Genomic DNA, 26,436 nt, shown 5'->3' on the forward strand with positions numbered 1-26,436 from the left:
ACCCTCTGCCTCCGAGCGGCTGCCCCTGCAGCCCAGCCCGGTGCTGAGCCCTGAGCATCTGCGCCCTGGCAGCGTCCTGGGCCCCTGGCACCCAGCGCTGCGCAGCTACATGGCAAGAGAGCCCCTGCCCCAAGGAGCTTCAGCCTGAAGAGACACGGCCACGCCGCTGCCCCTCTGTTACAGTGGGGGACGGACACCCAGAGAGAGGCGGGAGCTCAGCTCACGTCCCCTAGGGAGTCCGCCCCAGAGCTGGGAGCTGCTCCCGTGCCACCTCCACGCATGGGCCGTGTTTGACCCACAAGACTCTGCGGCGTCTCTGCAGTGTCGTCGTCTCTCCCCCCCCCCCCCCCCCCCCCGGGCTTCGCAGACGGTGGAGAGGCACCGCCACAGAGGGAGTCTTATCTAGGGACACAGCGGGGCCCAGATCCCAGCTGAGGCCGCTGGGCGTGTTGTAATGCAGATGTGCGAAGATCTCCGAGAACCCGGTGATGCGGGACAAGGCTTTTGCACGTGTGCCAGCTACCCTGGGGTCCTGCTCTTGCCCATGATGCCTGGTGCTTGCCCAGAGAGAGGTGTGACGCCCCCGCCATGCACCCTGTCATTCTCTTGGATGCGACGCTTGTGGGCAGGGCAGTCCGGTGGGCACAGCAGAGCTGGGCTCTCCATTGACCTGCTGGGTGACCCGAGGGAAGTCACTTCTCCTCTTTGCATCTCTCTGTCCCTCGCACCCTTAGACCATCACCTCTTCAGGGCAGGGCTGGCTCTCCCTCTGGCTAGGGCTCGGAGCTCCCCTGGGGACTCTCAGACCCTCACGTAAGGCGTATGGCAATGCGGATGGGTGGGGCTGCACCTGCTGCAGAGATGCCTTGCTAGTGCGCTGCATCTTGCCATGTGCGGCTGCAGATAAGACATTCGGTAGCGCTGGGTAGAACGTCCCGTTAACCTGATCCCTCGGCGTGAGCACCGGGGAGCTGAAGAGCCCTCTAGCCCGGAGTGTCACGTGCTGAATGTCTCGGGAGCGGGTGGCTCTGATCCCTGCTGCCAGGGTTGGGTGGGTTGCGGGGAGGGATCCTTCATGGTTTCTGGAATGGCTGCTCCCCACCGTGGAGACACTGCTATCATTTTGTGCGCCATGGGCGAGGTGGAGGGAGTGCTGCACTCAGAGATGCAGGGCCCCCTTGGTCTCGCAGCCTCGGAGCTCCTCCGGACCAGTGGAGTGATGTTTCTCCAGATGACCTTGCCCAAGGTCAGAAGTGGTGCCTGCAGCCCCACCGTGGGGTGCGTCCCAGGCACTGAGCAGGGAAACAAGCCCTGTCTGGATGGAGTCAGTGGGTTTGGTTTGGAGTGAGGAGAACAGGGCAGTTTTCCTTCCCCTGGGGGATGGGTGGGACGGGATAACTCCATAGTTGGGCCCTGTGCAGGGTCATGCCTGCTTCTCCCACGACGGGTGACTGGCAGGGGCCTGGGCATGGGTATTTTTAAGCGGGTTTAAATCCTTTGTGGCTCTGGTGGAGGGCTGAGCATTGGGCATTTGTGGCTGATTGCAATGCAGGCTGTAATCTCGACTGGCTTTCGTGTGTCAAGCTATATTTGCTCCATGGAAAGCAGATTCTACCTGAGGGACAGGGTCAACCCTTTCCAAACGCAGGTGCTTGGCTGGACGCGTGTCCCAGTTCTCTGAGCTGCCACAGCCCTCGCTGGAGGTGTGAGCATGCCGCTCCCCTGGAAACTGGAGCATGCTTACTTTAACGTGTTCATCGTCACGCAGCCACGTGTGAAAGCCTTGTCCCGCATCGCCATGTGCTCGGAGATCTTAGCACATCTGCATTACAACAAACCCAGTGGCCTCAGCTGGGATCTGGGCCGGCTGTGCCCACAGCTGCCCAGACTCCGAGAAGAGACAGGCTCCGCTCCAAAGAGGAGGAGCGCTGGCCTACGGTCACAGAGCTGGGAAAGAATCCAGGGGTCTGGAGTCCCAGGCCACTAGATCTCACCACTGTGTGGAGCAAACTGTTCCTTACCCCCCAACGCCCTCATTTCACCCAGCTCAGGACAGCCCTGGGCAGCGCGGATCCCCTGCCGAGCCATCCAGCCCGACTCCACGCGGCATGGAGAGAAGATCGAGTGACCGAGGTGCCTGGATCTGTTCTGCCCTCCCCCACTGGGAGCCTGGGCCTCGCGTTCCAGGCTTTGGACGGCAAGTCCAGAGTGGAACGTAGGGACGTGGTTTTCCTTAGTCAGCTCTGCTCCTTGGGTGCCTGTTGCTCACGTGAGGGGCTGCAGACACTGACGGCAGGAGATCTGGCAGGGAGATAAGCTCCCACGTCTGCACAGACCCAGATAAATGCTCCCAGCCAAAAATAAATAATAAAGACCCATAAATCTTCCCTGAGTGGCAGGAGGGCTCAGGTGGTGGTGAAGGGAAGTCAGCCCCTGACCTTGGCAGGAATTAAAATAGCTTGGAAGCAGCGAGCGAGTGAGAGAGCTGGCCTCTGCACAGCTCCATCAGTAACATCCCGGCTAAGCACCGCTATTGATCAGAGGCTGTCGCCCGAACCGCCCATTTGCGTGCGTGCACAGCCCTGGCTGCGTGATGCAACGTGCCCAGCGAGCGGAGGGGGCTGGGGAACAGCGTCTTGGAAGGGGAAGTCTCTTCGCAGCCGCGCTGCCCGTTTTGCCAGCCGTCTGTTCCTCTCAGTGGCAGCTGGGATGGCAGGAGATGGGAGAGCTGCAAAAGGAAGGACCCGTGTTCCACGTGCGGGGAGGGGAGACGGACGAGAGATCCTGCTGCTGGTGCAGCCTCCGCTGTAAGATACTCGTGGACGTTAACGGCACCGCTCGCCGTGTGGGCTCTTTCCAGGCAGGGCCCTCGGCTGAGGGCCGGCTGGCCTGGCGGATTGAAGCTGTGGGCGGGGATGCATGAGATCTGGTCTCGGCTCCCAGCTTTGCGCTGACTGTGTATGTGACGGTGGGTCTCAGCTCCCCCCGGTGTAAGCATGGGGCCACCCATAATCTTGCCTTTGTCTGCGTAGATTGTAAACTCTGGGCAACGTGCACAGCACCCAGCCCAGTCAGGTGGAGTCTCCCAGACACACACGAGGGGCACTTCCCCCACCGCTAACATGCAGCTACTTCTAGGGTGAGCAGCAGTGTCAGTTTAACAGCCGGGCATCAGGGCAGGGCGCAGAGGGGACTCCGGCATTCGGAATGTGCTACGGGGGAAGTAGGATCCCACCAGCCGGGACGCACCCAGGGCCCTGTAACCTGTTCCTGGCAAGGTGTAACTCTTGCCCCTGGCTGGCTAAGGATTAAGAAGAGAAGACATTAGGGTTAACCCCGTGAGCGCTTGTGGAAAGTGGGCGGCAGGGGCTCAGTTTGACAGCGGGCCTGAAAGGCCCCCTAGCAGCGTGCTGAAGCAGCAGGTCAGACCCAACTTGGGGGTGGGGGGCCCCCGACGAATTATGAACACTGTTCTCTGCCCTGCCTGGGGCTGCATCGGCGTGAGTGGGTTTTGGTTGCAAGAGGAAGGCTGCGGCAGAAGCAAGGGTGTGAGTGTGAGCTGCTGGGGAGCGGGTGTTACGGGTCCCCCGAGTGCCTGTTCTTCAGAGTGTGAGGGGCTGTTACAGCTGAAGCAGCTCAAGTGCTTAGCTCTGGAGGCCCCCAGCCCGGTCCCTGGCGAGGCAGTGGTCACACCAGTGCGAGGGTGTTGGTGGTGGTTGTTTAATGTCCACATTGCAGTCGTGCCAGAGGCTAGCCATGATGGTGCCCTGCTGCGCTAGGAGCTGTACAAACACGTACTGAACTACAGTCCCAAAGACGAGACCTGGCCGGGGTGGGAGGGACAAGGTCCCAAAGCTAGCAGGATGTGCAGGAGTCCCAGTCTGGAGCTGTGATCACAGCCCAGCGCTCGCTGACGGCAGATCTCTGCAGCATTCCAGCAGAGGCGAGCCGGGAAGGGGGCACCAGGGTGCACGCAGAGCTGACGTTTCTAGGGGAAGGGGGGTGGAGGGGTTGGGGTGCCCCCCAGGACCTGGCTCCAATGACCTGCTCCCCCTGGACTTCCAGCAGAGACACAGGTCTTGTCTCCACTGTGACCTGGGCCTAGCTAGCATGGAAAACAACAGCCGCACGAGCATGCCGCACGAGCGCACAGCCCCGCCTGGGACCCTGCCCTGCCCTGGAGCAGTCACCCCGCCCCGCTGCTGTTCCCGGAGCTGGCTGGCTCCGAGCTAACTGCGCTGTGGCTCCCTGGGCTGCGTTCAGGCCTCTGATCGCAGTGCAGACTGCCCACGGTGCTAAGCTCTGCACGGTGGCTGTGCTGCCGAGACTTTCGCTGCCTTTGGAGGTCTCCCCTCCGGCTTAGCTTGGGAGGTCGGGGGGCTTTGCCCAAAGGTTGGCATCCCGGGGTGCCTGGCAGTGCTCCACAGGGGGATGCAGCCTCTGGAGATGACGTTGCATCTCTGCGAGGTGCTGCAGAGAGAGACCTGCCCTCTCTCCCCACGTAGGAATCGCCCCCTGGGTCGCTTTACTGCGGTAAATGTTAATAAAAGCTGTTAAGTTTTCTAACTGGTCTCAATTCCCCCGTCTGCGGTGGGCAGAGTCCACGAGGAGGCGGCTTTCCTTTTATTTCCTCTCGGCTTTTTATACATTCACACACAAAAAAATGATTAAACTTTTATTATAACTTGCTGCAAAACGGCTCTGAAGCCTTCCGAGGCTGCAGCCGCAGCTGTAAACACCAACAGGGCCCCTGTTAATAAATAAATAACCACTGAGGGAACGTGGCTGCGTTCTCGTCTCGTTAAGGCGCTGAAATAAACTAATTTTAGTGGCGGCGGCCGATGAAATGAAAGAACCGAAGCCCACAAGAAATGTGCATTCGGGTGGTTTAAGAGCCAAAGAACAGCGGCAGCCCTGAACGAAAGATGGGAGTTTATACATGAAACCTGCAGGAAGAGGAATCTTCTCGGCAGTGTTTATGTAAGTGGCCTAACTATGCACCCTAGGTGCGAGACCAGGAATCAGGACACCTGGGCTGCAGAGATTCCAAGGCCGGGATTGTGATCATCCTGTTTTGCCTGAGCTGGAGAGCTTCTCTGCCTGGCGCGGCGTGGTGCCTTAGACAGACCTGCAGGAGAATTCAGTCCCTCCGGCTGGGGTGGACTTTCTGTCCATCTCCGTGTCTGCACAGCGCCCAGCACAGCAGGCCCGGTCTCCCTGGGAGCCTGTCGGTGCGACCGTAGTGTGTAATCAGTCAGTGCTGTATTTATTTAGCCTCCTATAGCTGCTCTGTCCTGGCCTCTGGGAGGTAAGCTGGGTGTTTGTTAAATACCCGCGGCTGGATGGGCTTTGCTAGTGACCTCGGTGCTGCTCCCTGCGGTGAGCAGTCCCCTCAGAGCTACCTCTCGTTCAGCAGGCAGTTTGTCTGTCCAGAACCGGTGCACGGGGGCGACGCACCAGCCAGGCCGAGACACCGCGCGCAGCCGAGTGAGCAAGCAGATTGCATTTGCAAAGATCTTCACACACGTCTCGCGCGCACCCCGGGCTACGGACACTGCGCTGCAGCGTGTGACGGGGGAGCGGATGCTGGCGGAGGAAAGCAGGAAAAGAGAGAGCCCCAGGCAGGCAGAGGTTGGGGAAGTCAGGCTGTAGCGTGACCCTTCCCCACAGGACACAGAGCTGGAGATCCGTGGCCAGCACCTGTGTCCTACTGCTGTGCGATTACGGCAAACTTCCCTCTGCCGGAACGCTGGGCCCGGCAGTTTCAGTGTCACCGTTGCTGGGCGTATGTCCGTGTCTACCCAGGTGCTGAGGAAGCCTGGCCGTGCCGTGCCTGGGGTTTGGGGCCACTTATCGCAGGGTTTACATGACCGTAACGCTGGGCAGTGGGGATTGCTCGTTCTCCAGCCCAGGCGGTAGTGGCAAGCGTTGCCGCTGCCCCTTTCTCCTCCCACGGGGTGCAGGGTGGGAGCAGGGCACTGGGGCAGAGGCACCCCGGAGACGTCACTGCCACACTGGGAATTAAAGAGCCAGCATCGAGACTGGGCGGTGCGGGGTGATGACCTGGGAACTGGTGACGTACCTGTGCTGCTTCGTTTCCTCTCCCCAGCCCGCCCGCTCCCCCTGCAGCCTGGAGACACCTGTGCTGTGTGATGTGTACGGTAGGAGCCAGCAGTGCGGTGTGGTGCCGGCTGTCCCAGGGCGGGAGCGCTCCCCTGCAGTCCGTTGGCCAGTAGCTACACCGGCCCCGTGCGCTGGGGCCTGCTCACACGCACGGAGTAGCCCTGGGTGAAATTTGTCAGACAAATATTTTATTCAGCGAAAAATGCAGTTGTGGTCGACTGAACTGACTCGTGACTCTGACATCAATAGTTTCGGCCACTCGTTAAAGGGCTGCAGGAGGAGGAGATGGGGGCGGGGGCTCGCACCCTAACCCACTAGGCTCACGGTTTCCAGGGGTTAGGGCGCTCACCTGGGAGGTGGGCAACGCAGGTTGAAATTCTCGTTCTGGAACAGACCCAAAGTCACCAAAAATTCCGATTCCATTTGACCCAAAGTGAAAGGTTTTTTCGTGGGTCAGTTCCATGGCTGTTCCAGCAGCGATGTGCCCAGCCCTGGTAGGGAGAGACGGTTCCTTGCTGTAGCAAACATGCAGGGTGGCTAGATAAGACGGACTAAAGAGAAACGGGCCCAGAGAGGCTGGGAATAGAAGGCAGATCTGCTGAGTCTCAATCCAGCGCCCTCCCCGCTAATTCCCGCTCCCTCCCCAGGCACAAGGCTCGCCAGCAGGTTCCAGTGCGGTGCCCAGAATCTAAACGTTTATTTGAAAAAAAACCAACCCCAAAGCTTCTGGCTGTAACCCAATTGCCATCCACTCGTGGATATGAATGGATTGAAACAAACCCCCACGCACACCGCTCCTGGTGCCCTGTGGCTTGGCATATAATGGGCCTCATTGTCACTCACCCGGTAACCCCTTTACATGGTGTTGGCAGCACAAACAGGCCTGGTTGTAAGTGAGAATCTGCTCCCACACTGAGTGTGATCAAAAGGAGGAGGGGAGCTGGATGCAGTGAATATGCTCGAATGAGTGACTAATGGCTGCTGATGCTGCCAGGCCAGCTGCCTGCTTGCTTCCCCATCTCTCTGGTGCAGAGTGAAAATGCTTTCTGCTTGCATGCCTGTAATTCATTTAGAACAATCATCTTTTCATTATGGGCAGGAGGTGCAGAGCTGGGAGAGGGCCTCATTAATTAAACAGAGATCAGGGAAGGGAGCAGGGCATATCAAATCAATTCTGGCCAACTCTTTGCAGAATCCAAATGGGAAAGTCACCTGCAGCCTTCCCAGGAAAGGCAGAGGAGTGCGCTGCTAATGAGGCATCTCCCTGGAGCACTGGTATTAAATCAGAGCTTCGTTCTGTTCCCAGGTCCTTATTAATAACACTCAGAACAACTCCGGTGGCCAACTCTTCCTCCGCTCTCATCCGTGCTGAGCTCTGATTTCGGGATCTATATTGCATGGATCTGGGTTGCTTTGCATGATGGGGAAGGAGCTGGACAATCCTGCGGGTCCTGAGCTCTGGGCTTTGGGAAGTAGAAATATTGCTGAACTTCTGCAGAACTTGAGTTCATGTAGGAGGGAAATCCCCCGGGAACAGCGATAGAGGTGACGAATGCACCTAGAGAGAGAGCACGTGTCCCACGAACACACTGCGTGCTCTCGCCTGTACCAGTCCCCAGGGCTGCTCTGGGAAGGAGGGCCGTACCCTCAAGAGCGCACCTGCTCTCACCACTCTGTTTTGTTTTTCCAGGTGCAGAACCTCTCCCAGTCCATGGAGGTGCTGGACCTGAGAACCTTCCGTGACCTGCAGTACGTGCGCCACACGGAGTCCCTCATGAAGGGGCTGGATTCCCGGCTGAAGGTGGCCACCGAAAGCCAGAAAAGCCTGAACACTAAAAGCTTCCAGGTAAACCCTTTGCAGACTCCCGTTGGCCAGTGGTCTAGCTGTCTGTACTGCTGCCCTTGGGTGCTATCAGCGCTGCGGTTCTGAGTTATGCCAGGAGTGCCTGGAGCATAGGCATGGGTGCTGCTGTTACGTGGGTCCAGCTGAGGCTATGGGGCAAGAAGCAGGGAGGCATAAGTGATGCCCAGGCCTTGGCGGGATTTGGGCATCGAGGTGGCTTTGCAAATCCCATTCTGCGTCTGCTAGGAGTGCCCAGAGACACCAACTGTGACCAGCACCGCATGGCGCCGGGTGCTGCACAGACAGTCCTGCCCAACGAGCTCACAGCCTAAATGCACGAGGCCAAGGCCTCATTTGTGCTCATGTCCTGCTGCTGTAACATGCCAGCCACAAACCTGCCCTAGGCCTGGTCGGCGCTAGGAATGTAGGGCAGTATAACTGCGTCACTCGGGGCGTGAAAAATCCACCACCGCCCTCATCTCCCACGAGCAATGTGGTTAAACCGACCTAGCCCCTGGTGTAGACCGAATTCTCCTGTCAGCCTCGCTACCGCCTCTCAGGGAGGGGAGTGCCTGCGCCGGTGGGAGACCCCTGCCTTTGGCCGAAGGGAGCATCTTCAAACGCTGCGGCACATCTGTGACGATGTGAGGACGGCAGGGCGGGGGGAGTGTTGACCTGGGAATGTGGCAGGGGAGTTTCCCTGGGGATGGGAGACCTGACAGCCGGTAACCTGAGCCGGGAGGGGGAGGGGAAGGTGACACCTCTGTCCGGGAATGTGAACAGAGGCTGCAGGAGGGGGCCTGCTGGGGGGGTTTAGTTTCAGTTTGGGGCTGGGTGGTGGAACGCAGGGAACCCCAGGGCTGGGGTCTGAGCTCCCTGCTCCCCAGAAGGACTTGACTGAGGGGTCCTGGTTGTACCCACAAGCTCTGTGTTGGACTGTGTTCCCGTTGTCCAATAAACCTTCTGTTTTACTGGCTGGCTGAGAGTCTCAGTGAATCCCAGGAAGAGGGGTGCAGGGCCTGGACTCCCCCACACTCCGTGACAACGTAGGCAGTTCTGTCGGGGCTAAAAGCACTTACGCTAGTGTCGCTTATTCTGGTCTGTGCTGGGTTATGTGCGTTCATGGTGGCAGAATTGTTTCTGCACTGGAGCTTCTCCCAGCAGAGAGATGTCGGTGGGAAAATCACACCCAACCGAGAAGGTGCAAGGAGTGGAATGACCGGGCCCGGGTCTCTATTCCCAGTCCAGAGCCTTAGCCACATTTAGGTGTCCCTAAATAAGTGCATGAGTCAATGAAATTGACGTGCAATTGCTACCCAGCAAGTGACAACCAGCTCCCATGTGCCATAATGGGTACACTCTGTGACCGAACACCGAGTAAGCACCAGGCTGATCCCTACACACAGGGACCTTCCCTGGAGGGAATGGGGTTCTTTCTGAAGCTGTCATCCTGAGCCCTGACAGCCAAAGTGTGTTTGTGTCTCGGGAGCGGCCAGAGCCAAAAGCTGAAACCTGACCAAAGGAAGCGGAGGCGGAGCGGGGACCCGGAGCTGACAGTCGCAGAGCCGAGGCGTTGATCAAACATCTGAGCTGTAGCAAATGTCTTCGTGGGTTTAATCACAGCGGCAGGTGCCAGGCCCCTGGGACTGGAATACGATCCTGTCAAGAGGCAGGAGTCGTGGCTCAAGGACGCCGCCTGGGAATCATGGCCCTGGCGAGAACCGGAGAGAAAAGCCTCAGTTGATGGGAGCTGGAGGCTGAGGACTGGTCTTGGTCAGCGGCTTCCAGGAGACCCTGGCTCGCGGGGTAGCTCCTGAGGGGTGGCTGCAGGCACCAAAACGTGCCTCAAAGGAGGACAAGAGGTAGGGTGGGGCCTTGCACCTGGTGAGTGAAATTCACCCCAGGGGATGGGCCAGCACCAGGCCCAGGGCCGCCCCCCAGCTCCTCACCCCCGGGCAGGGCCCAGCACCAGGCCTGGCCTCCCACCCTTCACCCCAGGGGATGGGCCAGCCCCGGGCCTGAGCCTGTTGTATTAAATTGAGTGGAATAAAGGCCCAAAGAGTGGAAGGTGTTAACACGACCCTGTTGCTGTCCAGGGTTCGGGGCTGGCACAGAGACCTCAGCCTGCTCAGCGCCATGGCAAATGTGCTGGGGCAAGGAATGAAACCCAAACAAAAGGCCGGTTGAAATTGAACTGAGTGAGGCCTGAAAGCAAACGTAAGCCCTGCCTATCGCGGTCTCTCTTCAGAGACTGGACATCGGTGAGCATCTCGTGCTGTCCAGCCCACCGTGGTGGTGGTCGGCTCTGGGCTGGGAGCAATGGGCACCTGCCTGCTTTTGACAAACCGGACCCAGGAGGGGGAGCAGCACTAGGCCAGTACAGATGGGGAAATACGGGTTTTGTTGTTCTCCGAATGCAGGGCGGCTGCTCCGTCACGGAGGGATGTGTTGGGCTGGCGGGTTGGAAAGGGCCACCCGGGGGAGGGGAAGACGAAGCAGGATCTCAGACGTGTCCGTCTGGAGTCCTCGCTGGTACAGCGGTGATGGTCCAGTGCCCCCATAGGCAGGCCAGTTACCCAGGTTTAAACCGGCCAGGCCTGTTTCTGGAGGAGTTTGTCCCTGACGGGTTCTGGGGGATGCTGTTTTGCAGGACTGCGCATGCACCGGTGTCACGGAGTGTGGGGGGGTCCAGGCCCTGCACCCCTCTTCCTGGGATTCACTGAGACTCTCAGCCAGCCAGTAAAACAGAAGGTTTATTGAACAACAGGAACACAGTCCAAAACAGAGCTTGTGGGTACACCCAGGACCCCTCAGTCAAGTCCTTCTGGGGGAGCAGGGAGCTTAGACCCCAGCCCTGGGGTTCCCTGTGTTCCTCCACCCAGCCCCAAACTGAAACTAAACCCCCCCAGCAGGCTCCCTGCTGCAGCCTCCGTCCACATTCCTGGGCAGAGGTGTCACCTCCCCCTCCCCCTCCTGGCTCAGGTGACAGGCTCTCAGGTCTCCCGTCCCCAGGGCACATTCCCAGGTCAACACTCCCCCCTCCCTGCTGCGTCACATCGTCACATCTCTCCCCCCTTCGAGACTGAACTGAGCGGGGTCACTGTGACCAGTGACCTGGGGAAGTTCGGGGCCCCCTCTCCGGGACAGCGCATCCGCTATCAGGTTGGCACTTCCCTTCACGTGGACCACGTCCATGTCGTAATCCTGCAGGAGCAGGCTCCACCTCAGGAGCTTGGCGTTGGCTCCTTTCATCTGGTGCAGCCAGGTCAGGGGAGAGTGGTCGGTGTAGACGGTGAAGTGTCGCCCGAAGAGATAGGGCTCTAGTTTCTTGAGGGCCCACACCATGGCCAGGCACTCCTTCTCGATGGCCGCGTAGTGTTGCTCCCGGGGTAGCAACTTCTTGCTCAGGTACACGATGGGGTGTCTCTCCCCCTTTTCATCCTCCTGCATTAACACCGCCCCCAGTCCCGTGTCGGAGGCGTCGGTGAACACCACAAAGGGCTTGTCAAAGTCTGGGTTTGCTAGAACTGGGCCACTGACCAGAGCCTCCTTCAGCGCCCGGAAAGCCTCCTGGCACTGCTCGGTCCAGACCACCTTGTCTGGCTTCCCCTTCTTGCATAGCTCAGTGATGGGGGTGGCTATGGCGCTAAAGTGGGGCACAAATCTTCGGTAGTATCCTGCCATCCCAATAAAGGCTTGGACCTGCTTTTTGGTGTGGGGAGCGGGCCAGTCTCTGATCACCTCCACCTTGGCCGGTTCCGGCTTTAGGCGGCCGCTCCCCACCCGATGGCCCAGGTAAGATACTTCAGCCATCCCCACCTTGCACTTCTCCGCTTTGACAGTCAGCCCAGCCCCCTGGAGTCGGTCCAGCACTTGTCTAACCTGGGACACGTGGTCCTCCCAGGTCTGGCTAAAGACACAGATGTCGTCAATATACGCCACGGCAAAACTCTCCATCCCCCTCAGGAGCTGGTCCACCAGGCGCTGGAAGGTGGCCGGCGCTCCCTTGAGGCCGAAAGGCAGGGTCAGAAACTCATAGAGCCCCAGAGGGGTGATAAAGGCCGATTTCAGCCGAGCATCTGCATCCAGCGGCACTTGCCAGTAGCCCTTTGTAAGGTCCATGGTGGTAAGGTACCGAGCTCCTCCCAGCTTGTCTAGGAGCTCGTCCGGCCTGGGCATGGGGTAGGCATCCGATACAGTGATGGCATGGAGCTTCCGATAGTCCACACAGAACCGGAATGACCCATCCTTTTTGGGGACCAGCACCACCGGCGAGGCCCAAGGGCTGGCCGATGGCTGGATCACCCCCAAAGCCAGCATGTCCCGGACCTCTCTTTCCAGGTCCTGAGCAGTTTTCCCTGTGACTCGGAAGGGGGAGCATCTTATCGGCGGGTGCGACCCTGTCTGCACCCGGTGGACAGTCAGATTAGTGCGTCCAGGCTGGTTGGAAAACAGCTGTCGGGACGGATGCAGCACCCCCCTGACCTCAGCTTGCTGGGCAGGGGTGAGCTGATCCGAGAGGGGGATTGTTTCCAGGGGGGAACCAGCTCTGGTCCCAGGGAATAGATCTACTAAAGGGTCATCTCCCTGCTCCTCCCACTGACCACACACAGCTAACACCACATTCCCCCTGGCATAATATGGCTTCATCATATTCACATGGTACACCCGGCGGTGGTGGGCCCGGTTCGACAGCTCCACCACATAGTTTACCTCATTGAGCTGCTTGACGACCTTGAACGGGCCCTCCCAGGCGGCCTGTAGTTTGTTCTTTCTCACGGGGATGAGAACCATCACCTGATCCCCGGTGGCGTAGGCACGGGCCCGCGCCGTGCGGTCATACCAGACCTTCTGCTTCCTCTGGGCTCTGGCCAGATTCTCCCTGGCCAGGCCCATGAGTTCAGCCAGTCTCTCTCGGAAGGTCAGGACATACTCCACCACTGACTCTCCATCGGGAGTGGCCTTCCCCTCCCACTCGTCTCTCATCAGGTCCAGGGGGCCCCTCACCCTCCTTCCATATAACAGTTCGAACGGGGAAAATCCAGTAGACTCCTGGGGCACCTCCCTGTACGCGAACAGCAGGTGAGGTAAGTACTTGTCCCAATCCTGCGGGTGCTGGTTCATAAAGGTTTTCAGCATCATCTTTAGCGTCCCGTTAAACCTCTCCACCACATTGGACTGGGGGTGATAGGCTGAGGCCCAGTCATGCCGGACCCCACATTTCTCCCACAAGCACCGGAGCAGGGCCGACATGAAGTTGGAGCCTTGGTCTGTCAAGACTTCCCTGGGGAACCCCACTCGGCTGAAAATGGTCAGGAGCGCCTCTGCCACGGTGTCTGCTTCAATGGAAGCTAAGGGCACTGCCTCGGGGTAGCGGGTGGCGAAATCTACCACCACCAGAATGTATTTCTTCCCCGACCGGGTCGTCTTGCTGAGAGGCCCCACGATGTCCATGGCCACCTTCTGGAAAGGCTCCTCTATGATGGGCAAAGGTCTCAACGCCGCTTTCCCCTTGTCCCGGGCCTTCCCCACCCTCTGACAGGGGTCACAGGATCGGCAATACTGCCGGACGGTGGTAAAGACCCCGGGCCAGTAAAAGTTCTGTAGCAACCTCTGCCGGGTGCGCCGGATTCCCTGGTGGCCTGCGAGGGGGATGTCATGGGCCAGGGACAGGAGCTTGCGGCGGTACTTCTGGGGGACCACCAGCTGCCTCCTGATCCCACAGGACTCCCCTTCCCCTGGGGGAGCCCATTCTCGGTACAGGAACCCCTTCTCCCACAGGAACCTCTCCTGGCAGCCTCTCCTCATGGTCCGTCCCTCACTGAGGTCGGCCAGGTCCCTGAGCTTCCGCAAGGAGGGATCTTTCCTCAACTCGGCCTGGAACTCAGCGGCTGGGGAAGGGATGGGGCCCGGTTCCCCCTCCGTGGCCAGGTCTGAGGCCGCAGCCTCTCTGAGCCGTGCCCCTCGGCGCTCCCTCCCCACCCGAGTAGGGTCTCGCGCCTCCAGTGTGGTACCCTCCCCAGGGTCAGGTCGCAGTGCCCCTCGCCGGCTCTGGCTACGGGTCACAACCAGGGCGGTCTGGGGGTCGCTTGGCCAGTCCTCTAGGTCTCCCCCCATCAAAACTTCAGTGGGCAAATGGTGGTGTACCCCCACATCCTTGGGGCCCTCCTTGGTCCCCCATTTCAGGTGTACCCTTGCCACGGGCACCTTAAATGGGGTCCCGCCCACCCCCGTCAGGGTCAGGTAGGTGTTGGGCACCACCCGATCTGGGGCCACCACCTCAGGCCGGGCCAGCGTCACCTCCGCGCCCGTATCCCAGTATCCATTGACCTTCCTCCCATCCACCTCCAGGGGAACAAGGCACTCTCTCCGGAGGGACAGCCCCGCACCCACCCTGTAAACCGAGCACCCGGAGTCCAGAGCCTCCAGCCCTCTGGCGGGGCTGGCTGGGGGTACTCTTCCCTCCTGAGCAGGTGGCAAACTGGTAGCCCCCCTTTCCTGGGTCGCCTGCCCCTCGTCCAGCTGAGTCCCTACCCAGTTAACCCTGGGTAGGTTGGGTCTGCTCAGTTTGTCCCTGAGCCCGGGGCACTGGGCCCGTACGTGGCCTCTCTGGCCACAGTGATAGCAGCTCAGGTCACGTTGGTCCCCTCGAGCGGGTCGGAGGGGCCCGACACCAGGCGTTCCCCTTTGGAGGGGGTTCTCCCTATTTCCCCGCTGGGAGGCCCCATGGTGACTCTCTCTCTGCATCGGGGGGGGGCCTGTTCTTTTGGGACTCCTCCCGGCTACCCCCTGACCGACTGTTCACAAACTCGTCAGCCAGCTGCCCTGCATGCTGGGGGTTCGCGAGCTTTTTGTCCACCAGCCACAGCCTCAGGTCGGAAGGGCACTGTTCATACAGGTGCTCCAGTACAAACAGGTCAAGCAGGTCCTCTTTAGTTTGGGCCCCCGCTGTCCACTTGCGGGCATATCCCTGCATCCTGTTGACCAGTTGTAGGTAGGTGACCTCAGGCGTTTTACGCTGACTCCGGAACCTTCTCCGGTACATCTCGGGGGTCAGCCCAAACTCACGGAGCAGGGCCTGTTTGAACAGTTCATAGTCCCCTGCCTCTGCCCCTGTCATCCGGCTGTAGACCTCCACGGCTTTGGGGTCCAGTAAGGGGGTGAGGAACTGGAGCCTGTCTGCAGGGTCAACCCTGTGCAGCTCGCAGGCATTCTCAAAGGCCGTCAGGAAGCTATCTATGTCCTCCCCCTCCTTCCGCTGGGCCAGGAAGCACTTATCAAAGCTCCTTGCAGTCTTGGGTCCCCCCTCACTCACCGCAGCCGGGGCCCCACTGCTCCTCAGCCTGGCCAGCTCCAGCTCATGCTGTCTTTGTTTCTCCTTCTCCTGCTGCTCATGTTGACGCTCCCTCTCCTTCTCCTGACGCTCCCTCTCCTTCTCCTCCTGCTCATGTTGACGTTGTTTTTCCTTCTCCTGCTGCTCATGTTGACGTTGTTTCTCCTCATGTTGACGTTGTTTTTCATGATCCTCCAGCTCCCTCATTTTCCTCTCCCTCTCCCATTCCAGCCGCATCCGCTCCAGGGATGGGGAGCTCCGCTGGGAGGATCCCCTGCTGGCTGCTGGGGTCAGGGGGCCCTCGGTATTCGCTGGGCTTCCCACAACCCCTCCCCCAGGCATAGGTAGGAAGGGTCTCGGGGTGTCCTGGGCAGCAGTCTGACCCCTCCCAGCCTGGTCAGGCCCCAGGGCCCACGCTGCGTCCGCCGGGCGGCTTCCCTCAGGGACAGGGATCGGGTCATCCAAGCGATCCCTCTCCTCCAGCTGGGCAATCAGCTGTTCCTTGGTGGACCTCCCGACGCGCAGCCCCCTCTGCCTGCACAGCTCCACCAGGTCGCTCTTAAGGCGTTTAGCGTACATCTCCCGGCTGGCCACTCGCAGGCCGGGCAGCTGTCCACGGTTTCCAGGAAAAGCCCCTAGTGTGCCAGTCCTTCTTGAGGTCACCACCTCTTTGCCAGGGTCGAGCTGCAGACTCCTCCGCCCCTGGGACCGCTCGCTGCAATCCCCCGGGGGACCCTGTTACTGCAAAAGTCCTTCTCTCTGGTCACACACTCCCAGGGGTTAACCGCCCCCTGAAACCGTCTCTCTCTGAATCTTCAGCACGCCTGGTCCCCGTCAATCCCCCTTTGTTTTACTGTTCCCCAGTCACTTACTGCAGGAAGCGCCGTTCACGGGGTGCAGTAGATCCCACCGCTGCCACCAGTTGTCACGGAGTGTGGGGGAGTCCAGGCCCTGCACCCCTCTTCCTGGGATTCACTGAGACTCTCAGCCAGCCAGTAAAACAGACGGTTTATTGGACAACAGGAACACAGTCCAAAACAGAGCTTGTGGGGACACCCAGGACCCCTCAGTCAAGTCCTTCTGGGGGAGCAGGGAGCTTAGACCCCAGCCCTGGGGTTCCCTGTGTTCCTCCACCCAGCCCCAAACTGAAACTAAACCCACCCAGCAGGTTCCCTGCTGCAGCCTCCATCCACATTCCTGGGCAGAGGTGTCACCTCCCCCTCCCCCTCCAGGCTCAGGTGACAGGCTCTCAGGTCTCCCGTCCCCAGGGCACATTCCCAGGTCAACACTCCCCCCTCCCTGCTGCGTCACATCGTCACAACCGGGGCTGGCCCAGGCCGTTCCAGAAGTACCAGCATGCACCCCCCACAAACCCCGGGCAGGCCCTGGCATGAGGCCTTGTTCCCCCCACAGCTCCTCACCCCGGCGCAGGGCCCAGCTCCAGACCCAGGCATCACTTAAGTCCTGCTGGGTTTAGGCCTTTGGCTGGCCCACTGCCTGGGGGTCAGTTTCACCCCACACGAGCAGAAGCAACAGGCAGGGAATGAAGCTGCAGAGTGAAGCGTCTTCACGAGGCCCAGGGATCTCAGTCGACCTGTAATGTGGCTTCCCTGGCCGTGGGCCCGTTCCCATCACCCACGCCCCAAAGACAAGCTCCCTGCACCCTCCGCGGCTGGCCTGCCCTAGGCCCACCCCTGCCTGCTGCCCCCCATCTCTGCCGACTGCAAGAGGGGTCACGCCTAGCTGTGAAGCAGCTCGTGCTGGTCACTCTAGATGATGGGACACCAGGATAGATGGCACCCGGAGCTGTTCCGGTCTGGCCGTCCCTGTGTCCTTTGTGCCCCTGCCAGGAAAGCGTAGTGCTGTCGGGCTTGCTCGGTGGAGGAGGTGTCTCCCACAGAACGGGCAGGAGCTGCCGAGAGGGAGATGCTGGCTGGAAAGTTGTTTTCTCATCTCTTCCCCCCTAATGAGAGAGCTTGTGGCATCCTTGTCCGGAGCTGCCACCTGCCTGTTTGCGAGCCGCACACATGAATATTTCATCCTGTTTTCTCCCCCGATGGTGCTTTGAACAGTCCTGCTCGGTGGAATCAAAGCGTAGCAGGTGCAGACGGACTCTTCAGGAGCCCGCGATTCCTCTCTGCCGCAGAGGCGGGCGTCTATTCCGCAAGCATTGGACGCCTGGGGGTTCAGCAGCATTTTACAGCTCAGCGAGAGATGCTCCGACAGCTGAGACGTACATTCAGAACTTCCCATCCCCCCGGCCTGGCAAACTTCAGCCAGCGTCATTAGCAGAGTCTGAACCCGCGGCCTTCAGCGTGCCATGTTTTCAAAAGCAATGCCTGATTGTGAAAGCCGCGGTTCGGGACCCCGAGCGGTGAGCTGCCTTAAGGGACTATGTGGTAAGTACGTGTCCCTGGAGATCAGGACCCTTTAAGGTGCCTCAAATGGGGCCACCCAAAACTACTAGTTGCATCTGAAAATGTCAGTCGTTGAGCTGCCACACAAGCCAAGGGAGCAGCTCCTCCGGCTAGTATCTATAGTAAGCTGTTAACCTCCCGTGTCCGCTGAAGAGGGACAAAGCCCCTGCTGGGTTCGTGTGGATCACTGTTCTTTCTGGAGGCGGTGCCATGGAGCCTGGCATGGTGGGGTCTGGTGAAAGGTGCCGGCTTGCCAGCCTCGGGCATGGAACAGATTTCACATGGGAGGTGGCAAGGTGAGGTCCCCACACAAACAGCCCCTCCCTTGGGAAGTCTGCAGTGATGCCTGTGGAGGATCATGGACATTACAGATGGAAAGACCCTGCCGGGCTACCTCATCCCATTTCTGCTGGCAATACGGGCTTGTTCCCGGTTGCTTATTCTCCACGGTCTGTGGCCTCTGCATCTCTAGCGTCTTCTGCATTGCCATGAGCCTTCCCCAGCACTGCAAATCCCAACTGCAAAAAACCAGCATCCACTGCTGGCGTCATAGCATGGGCAAAGGGAGTTGTGAAGTTGGAGAGCATTCAGAGGAGAGCCAGGTTTCAGAGTAGCAGCCGCGTGAGTCTGTATCCGCAGAAAGAACAGGAGGACTTGTGGCACCTTAGAGACTAACAAATTTAATTGAGCATAAGCCAGGAGACGGACTCGAGGTCTGAGAAACCTGCCTGACAGCGAAAGGATAATCTGCTGGGCTTACGGAAGAGACGGTTACAGGGCGGCTTGATCACGGCCTAGAAGTGCCTACATGGGGAGGAGATTTCCGATCCCAGACAAGGCAGAGCAAGAGGCAGCGGCTGGCAGGCAGCGCTAGACGAATTCAGTGTAGAACAAAGGCACGCGCTGATACGAGTGAGGGGACTGACCATGGAACAGCTGGCCCTCAGGTGCAGGGGACTCTGGATGACGTGGTCTCCTCAGACCGCAGGCCACTGGGCAGGATGCCGGGCTCGTGGGGGTGTTTTCTGGCCCGCAGGAGGTCACACTAGACTGGTACCTCTGGGGCCAGAGTTAATGCTGCACAGTTACAGGCAAGCCCCTGCCGCTCAGCTCTTGCCAGGAGCCCTTTGGTCCTGCCTCCAGCAGCTCCGCTCAGGAGTCAGCGGGGGAGGCAGGGCCGTGGGCCAGCGCCAGGCTGACACCAGGAGAAGGGCCCGGCATTTGCAATTAAAAATAGGTAAACAAACAAATGCTTTTTCCTGCAGCCCCTGGGGAGGAATCTGTGCTGATAAATGACTGCAGCCCGGCCGCCTCCCCAGCCTCTTCTCCATTCAATCACCTTCCCGCCCCCCCGCCCCCCCCCAGTCATTTTTCAGGTGCTCCGAAGCCGCTGTGATTAGAAACCATTTGCTGGGAGTGATGGCTGTTGATTTCTGCAGCAGATGGGAGAGGAACTGTAACCCAGCCAGAGCCACTGGGCAGCAGAGCTGCCAAGAGCTGCAATCTCCCCACTGCAGATGGGACGGGAGCATGGGGGTCTCTGGAGGTAACTCACCAGTGACCCAGGCACCCGAGCCCAACTGACCCCATGTGAGGTGCACCCTGTGCTGATACGGGCGCTGGGGGGTGCCCCAAGACCCAGGGATGAGCCTGGGGCTGAGTAGGGTCAGAGCCTGCTGGGCCCCTCTGCAGCTGGGGTTTTGTCCTAAAGTCCAAAACCCTAAATAGCCTTCCCCGCAGGGTGCTCTGGCCAGTTCCGTTCCCCAGGCCAGTGTCCATCTGTCCAGCCCTTCCATGCCCATCTATCCATCTGTCTGTCGTCTGGGCCTCCCAGATCTGCATCAAGCTGCACCAGCCGTAGTAACCCCCCAGCTGCCCGCCCAGCCTGTGAAGGGTGGGAGGTATGGGGGCCGTGAGGGGGATGGGTCCCGTGCGTCTAGTGGCTAGAGCAGGGACCAGCAATGGGGGGCTGCTGGGCTCTAATTCTGCTCCGGTGGGGGCCGTGTTGTAGTGGTTAAGAGCAAGGCGCTTGGAGTCAGGACTCCTGGGTTCTTTTCCACTCTCTTCCCATGTGACTGTGGGTAAGTAACATCACTGCTCGGTGCCTCAGTTTCCCCCTGTAGGTGGGGATAGGGACTCTGGCCCACCTCCCGGGGCACGTGAAGAGCTGCTAATTACCCGCAGGGCCCACTGCTCCCAGTCCTGGTGGGTCAGGCCCTGAGGAAGGCTGCACGTTGCCAGGCGCAGTGGAATGGATGAAACCCTTCCCAGCTGACGCCGGGGCCCAGGTGCCTGCTGCTTGCCACCAAGCAGCCGCGGGACTGCAAGCATGACCGCCCCCTGCTACTGCCTCGTGGTTATTGGCACTGGCGTTGCCAGGAGCTGGGGCGGGGGGGACCAGCCGTTCTGCAGACGGTGCTGAGCAAGGTGGGGCTGGGATTCACACGGGCTGCTTGCATTAGTGGGAGAGAGAGGAGCCGGAGCCATTCTCCCAGCAAAGCCTGCAAGCTTTGGTTAGGAAAGGTCTCCCTGCTCTCTGGGATCCCTTCCTGCTTCACTGAAGCGGGTCTGCCAGGCTGCAGGGAGGGCAGGGGTCAGGACAAACCCATGGCCACCGGGCAGGACACAGCTCCTAGGACCCAGCACCAGCTGCCTGCAGGAGGGAGCCCAGCGTAGGAGAATGGGGTTGTACAGATCCGTCAATTCACTGGCAAAGGAGCCTCAGCTGGGTACAGCTATTGTCTGGCTGTCCATCCCCATTCACACCTCTTTAGCTGTCTGTCTGTCCCCACGCACATGCCCTGCCACCCCTGCTATCTGTCTGTCCCATTGGATACGGATGCGCCCATCCCTGTGCTAACAAGGTGCCATATGCAGACACCTATTCTTACATGTCTCTCATTTTGTCCTCGCCTTGGGCAGAAGGTGAGATGTGGAGGGATGGGGGGGGTGAGGGGCAGCGGGCAGGGTGAGGCAGGCAGGTTGGTACCCTGCAAGAGGCTGAGTTGGGTCAGCGCATGCGTCCCTGTAGGCAGATGCCCAGAGCCTGAAGCCAGCCGTGTCTGTTCCGGCTGCAGGGACAGAGGAACCAAACGGAGAGTCCTGTGGCTATTCCCAAAGGGGGCACATCTTGAAGGCTGGCGATAATGATGGAAACAGGCACTCGGGAATGGCCTTGAACTCTCCTGCTTCCAACCTCTAACAGCCAGGGGTCATGGGGGAACTTCCCCAGGGGGCAGATAATCCCAGTGGGGCTTCATGCACCTATCTCTGGAGCAGCTGGTGCTGGCCCCTGGTGGCGACGGGATCCCAGGCCATTCCTCTGAGCAATTCCTCCTGCCCAGCTCCAGAGGGAGCATGGCATGGTGCTGGCTAAACCTCACCACCCTCCTGGGCTGATGGTCACGTCTAGGGCCAGCTGTCAAAGCACAAATCAAGGGAAGAGGCCATGGCAGCTCTAGGAGCCGAGCGCTGCCAGGAGAGAGGTCCCTCCAGCTTGCTTTGCAGCAGCGGGAGGTGAGAGCCGTGGGCCTTGGCTCACTCACTGTTAGGGACCCCAGAAACGCAGTAACATGCAGGAAAGAAAAGGGGAATCGCTGTCGTCTCCTGGCCTCGTGCGGCTGCTGTGGGTGAGGAGACGCTCGCTGAAAGGCAGGTGGATTTATGGAGTCCTTGAGTGAAGGCGACTTGGAGAGCGATTTCCAGCCAGGCGCAGGTCAGCGTGGCCCAGGGGGAGCCAAGGCCGAGATCTGCTCAGCCAACCCCTCCTGCCTCAGCCCAGGGGAGGTGACTCTCAGGCCGGGTCTGCGCTATGGACGTACATCGGTACAACTGGGCCGCTCAGGGGGATGAGAAACGAGCGGCATCATTATACCGACCTACCCCTGGTGTGCGCCGCGCTCTGGCAGCGGCAGTTCGTCCTTCCTACCTCCCACGTCTTCTGCGACGTGCTGCCGCGGCGCCGACGCAGCGTTTGAAGTGCAGACCTGCCCTCCGCACACCCAGCGCCCTAGGTCAGGTGGGCAGCGTTTGCCGTTAACCAGAGCGGCTGGTGGCGGGTGTGCAGGAGGAAGCCTGTGCTCGAGGCTGTAGCTCAAAACGTAAGAGCAGCCAGACTGGGTCAGACCAAAGGTCCACATAGCTCAGTATCCTGTCTTCTGACAGTGCCCCAGAGGGAATGAACAGGTAATCATCAAGTGATCCATCCCCTGTCGCCCATTCCCAGCTTCTGGCAAACAGGCTAGGGACACCATCCCTGTCCATCTTGGCTAATGGTCATTGATGGACCTATCACCCGTGAACTTATCTAGTTCTTTTTTGAACCCTGTGAACCTTGACCTTCATAACATCCTCTGGCAAGGAGTTCCACAGGTTGACTGTGCATTGTGTGAAGAAATACTCCCTTTTGTTTGTTTTAAACCTGCTGTCTATTAGTTTCATTGGGTGTTATGAGAAGGAGTAAATAACAACTGCTCTTACTAGGGACGTTTGGGGCTGGGTGCCAGCCTCTCGGGGTGAGTTCTCTGGCCTGGGTGGTTCAGGGCAGGCTCTATAATCACAAGGGTTCCTTCTTGGCAGTGAAATCGCCAGCTCTTCGCCAGTACGTCCTTCCTACCTCCCACGGCTCCACCAAGAACCTGAAATCGACAAACAAAAGCGTTTCCTCTTGCTCGGTGATTCTCCACGTTCCCCCAAGGTGACCCTGCTTCGCAGGCCGAGATCCCTGCCGAGCCCCCGCCCCTCACATATGCGATAAAACCAGAGGAGGCTATACCAAGCGAATCAGTTTGTGCGTGTGAGTCGGGGTGTTGACGGGGAACACTTGACCTTGCAGGGTCAAAGAGTGCGAGGAGGATCCCAGAGCCCAGACAGCCACGCCGCCATCAAACAGCCCCGGGAGCCTGAGTCAGCTGGCTCCGGCCAGCTGTGGGTTTGTAATTGCAGTGTAGACGTACGCAGGTGCTGTGCCCAGGCTGGAGAACTGCCCCGAGCAGAGCAGCTGGTTCCCGCCGGGGAGTCACTTGTTCGTTTTTCCCCTCACCCCTGCATCCGGGTTGTGCTCTTGGCTGGCAGGTTTATCACCCCGGTTTCTAAGAGCAGCGCTCCAGGGGCGCGAGTCTCCAGGCCCCGAGACAGAGGGCGAGTCACACACAGTGCCTCCGGTGCGTGGCGTGAGCAGGGCGTTGTTCCTGGGAGCCCACAGCATCTCCAATGAGACGAGCTTCCGGCCGCGGTAACTCACTGGGCAGAGGCAGACGTGTGAGGTGAGGGGGGAGGCAGCTGATGCAGCATCAGTCGCCGACCCTGTGGCACTGAGTCCAGGCCAGACCCGTGCCCTGGCAAGCCCAGAGATGGCACATGAGGCTGGCATGGATGGACGGGGGTGTCTGTGCTTCTGTCCACAGCACTCGGGCACAAGGGGGCCTCTGTGGAGCAGCCCAGGGCGAGTGACATGAACCTTGGGCGATGGCCTGGAATCGCAGCTTCTGGACTGTCAGTGGGGAGCTCAATGACAAGCTCCCCGCTTCCCCCCCAGCTTCGTGCCTGGCGGGAGCTTTGCTCGGCTGCTTCCTGAAGCACCAGTACGTGCCCCAAAGCCTTTCTCCAGCCCCGGAGTTCCCAGCGGCTCCCTGGCTCTGCAGCGGTTAAACCATCTCTGCTGCCGTCCACGGGCTCCTGGCATTGCAGGAGGCGTGTGTTCCCTTGGGTGGGGCCCTGCAAAGGGACTCAGGACTTCTGGGTTCTATTCCTGGCTCTGCTGGTGATCTTGGACGAGTCACTGCCTCCCTCCATGCCTCAGTTTCCCCTCCCACCCTTTGTCTGTTTAGACTGAGCGCTCTTTGGCATAGGGACTGTCTCTCATTCTCCATCGGTGCAGCGCCTGGCACGGTGGGGCCCTGATCTCGGCTGGGGTGTCCGTGCAGCACCACAGAGCCCAGGGCTCGGGCTGTCCCCTTGAGAGCTCAGCATGTTCTGGAAGCGCCTGTCCCCATGGGCCGGGATTGTCAAAGCCACCTGGGGGTCCGGACGCGCGGTTCCCGTCGGTTTCAGCAGGGATTGTGTCTGTGCTCGGATGCAGGGTCTCCGGGTTTGGCCGCGTAGGGGTGGAGTGCCAAGGGGTTAATCCGCAGGATGGGGTCCCTCACTCGCTCTCTCCCCCCCACCCCAGATCTTGCTGGGAATGTTACTACCCCGGGGTGGCCGTTAATTCTCAGGGCTGCCGGCTGCCTGCACAGCCCAGCCTGGGCTTTTTGACTCGCAGAGGGACTTTCGGCCGTGAGTCTGACTCATTCCCATCTCCAGCGCTAAGCACCGCTCAGCTGCAGCCGCCTGGATTTAGCTGCAGGGTGGATTCGATCCTGTCAATCTGGACGGTGATTTTGGTCACTGGCTTTGGTCTCCCCAAGTCGAAGGGTATTTTCTGTGATTTAAGTCAGGCATCCAGGTCAGCGCCGCATGCACGCACCCAGTGCTATTGCGTTGCCCCCGCCTCACTGGACGCCCCCGACCCGCTGGCACTGCCCTCCCCCCGCCTGTCCCTGAGGCTGGATCTTGGCAGCTCAGCTCGTTCCAGGGCCTTCTCTTTCACACTCGGCACTCCAGCAGCGGTCATAAAAAACGCAGCAGCAATTACTGTGCCGGCTTTCCAGGGCTTGGCGTGCGTCTCTCTGTGCAGCCAACCTTGCCCAGAACTCAGTGCAGGTCTGCAAGGTGCAGGGAGCGGGGGAGGGCAGAGGAAATGCCAGGGGAATAATGGAGGCCAACAGCAGGCAGGACCTGCACCGTGTCTCGCCGCCGGTGTGGGCAAGGGGAGAGCACAAAGCAGCACACACAGCAGCAAGCCCGTGGCCCTGGGGCCCGATTCCCCTCCCTCTCCTCACCCCTGGGAACGCCACCATTCTCCTGGGGTCGTGGGGAGGGGGAGGACCGGCCCCCGAGTGCAGACGGGCCCATGGGAGCACCTTGGCTGGCTGCGTAGCACAGGCCAGAGCTCCCCTCCCAGGGGCTAGCACAGATCCTGTAGCCAGCTACCAAAGGCCAGAGTCTCCGGTGCCTGGCACCTTACACCAGCGCCGAGTGATTGTTGCAGATCAGAGTCATTGCTGCTCTGATCTGCTTTGCACTGGTGTAAACGGGAAGGGCAGCAACCTGCTCGGCCCCCGCAGTCTGACGTGAAAGCCTGGCCCGTGCGATGACGCAGCCTTGGCGCGCATGAAAGCCGCCGTGCAGTGACACTGGTGCAGGCGGCAGCCTGGGCTCCCCCCTGCGAATGTAGTGAGGGTCGCGGGTGAGGTCGTGCTCGGGCAGCCAGCCCTGCTGTTCTTAGGGCTCTAGCTCGATCAAAACTAGTGTCCGGGGGTCTCCCCGAGCCGGCCATTGCTCCCCTCCAGCTGCCAGGCAGATGTCCCCTGAGAGCAGTGTCACTGGAAATACAGGTGCAAGTGAGCCAAGAAAAGCGTCCATGGATTTACCACACCGTTAGTAAAACTCTGCCGGGTTAATTCCTCCCCGCTATGTCCGTTGCTGTTGGGCCTCAGCGTCCAGCTCCAGGATTCTGGTCTGTCTTTGTCTGCTGGGTTCCAGAGCCCTGTGCTACGGGGAATCTTCTCCAGATGGGGACAAGTCAGCTCTTCACCATCTCTCTTTGAGAAACCACCGAAAGTGAGCAGCTTGTGTCTCATTGTAAGCTGTCTTCCAAACCTTGGCCAACGCTGCCGGTGGTTTGCTGTTCACCAGCCATGTGCTCTGGGGGGTGCTGAGTTTCATCGCTTTTTAGGGCCAGAAAGGACCATTCAGATCACCTAGTCAGAGCTCCTGTGGAATGCAGGATGCAGAATTTCACTCTGTGATTTATGTACCCAGCCCATATCTTGTGATTGAGCTAGCGTGGATTTTTCCAAAAGAGCCATCCAGGCTGAGTGGGTCCCGACACTGACTCTGACTCCCTTTGTGACCTTGGGTGAGCCCCTTCTCCCCTGTAACACAGAGACAACAACACAGATTGCAAAATATTAATTAGCTCATATTCACCAACTCCTTGGAAGATGCAAAGTGCTAAGTTTTGTAATTATTATTAATTTCTAACCCAGGGGCCGGAACCTGCCTCTGGCATATTAATGAGCCCTTAACGATGGTGCCAGAGTTCTGTCATCATTATCGTGTCTGAGGTAAACAGCACACAAGCCTCTTGATCTTCATTAGGGGGAGATGAGAGAGGGACTGCTGTCGTCTCCCGGAGCGCGGGAGAGCTGCAGGGGTTCTGTGTTACAGGAGTTGCCTTCCTGTGAGCCAGGAGTGAAGGGCAGCCACCCAGGGAGGCTGGGGGGTTCAAAGAGGGAGTCGGCCAGAGAGGAGAGGGGTTGGGGGGACTTGAGGCCGTGGGAACCCTCCCTCTGTGCTGAGCCAGACGTTGGCCCTGGGCAGAGGCCCCATGGGAGGTCTGGGCACCACTTAAATCCCACTTCAGCCCTGAGGAGTCTTAAGATGCGCCAGGGCCTAGCAGGGGGCATCCAGCCTTGTCCTGATCCCATCCGCTCGGCGCAACGGGGCCCCCATCTCAGTTGCTGTGTGTCTGGGCAGCGCCCGGCGCGATGGGGCCCCCATCTCGGTCGCTGTGTGTCTGGGCAGCGCCCGGCGCGACGGGGCACCCATCTCGGTCACTGTGCGTCTGGGCAGGGCCCGGCACAGTGGAGCTGGGATGTGGGGTGACCAGGCACTAG

The 26,436-nt window shown here is 59.7% G+C and overlaps 1 protein-coding gene across 5 annotated transcripts in view; it reads left to right on the top strand.

Annotated features, from left to right (window-relative positions):
- Nucleotides 1–26,436, top strand: part of OLFM2 (olfactomedin 2) — a 91,250-nt gene that overhangs the window by 54,200 nt on the left and 10,614 nt on the right. For 3 of the 5 annotated variants that reach the window (XM_074935469.1, XM_074935468.1, XM_074935470.1), the window contains exon 3: nucleotides 7,814–7,969. In XM_074935469.1, the coding sequence (XP_074791570.1) occupies nucleotides 7,814–7,969 (156 nt within the window). Of the gene's footprint in view, nucleotides 1–2,786; nucleotides 2,808–4,848; nucleotides 4,981–7,813; nucleotides 7,970–26,436 lie in introns of those variants that run through there. The other 2 variants (XM_074935472.1, XM_074935471.1) reach the window with 2 other exon arrangements.

Source organism: Natator depressus, chromosome 20 (assembly GCF_965152275.1).
Source record: "Natator depressus isolate rNatDep1 chromosome 20, rNatDep2.hap1, whole genome shotgun sequence".
Classification (NCBI taxonomy): Eukaryota; Metazoa; Chordata; order Testudines; family Cheloniidae; genus Natator; species Natator depressus.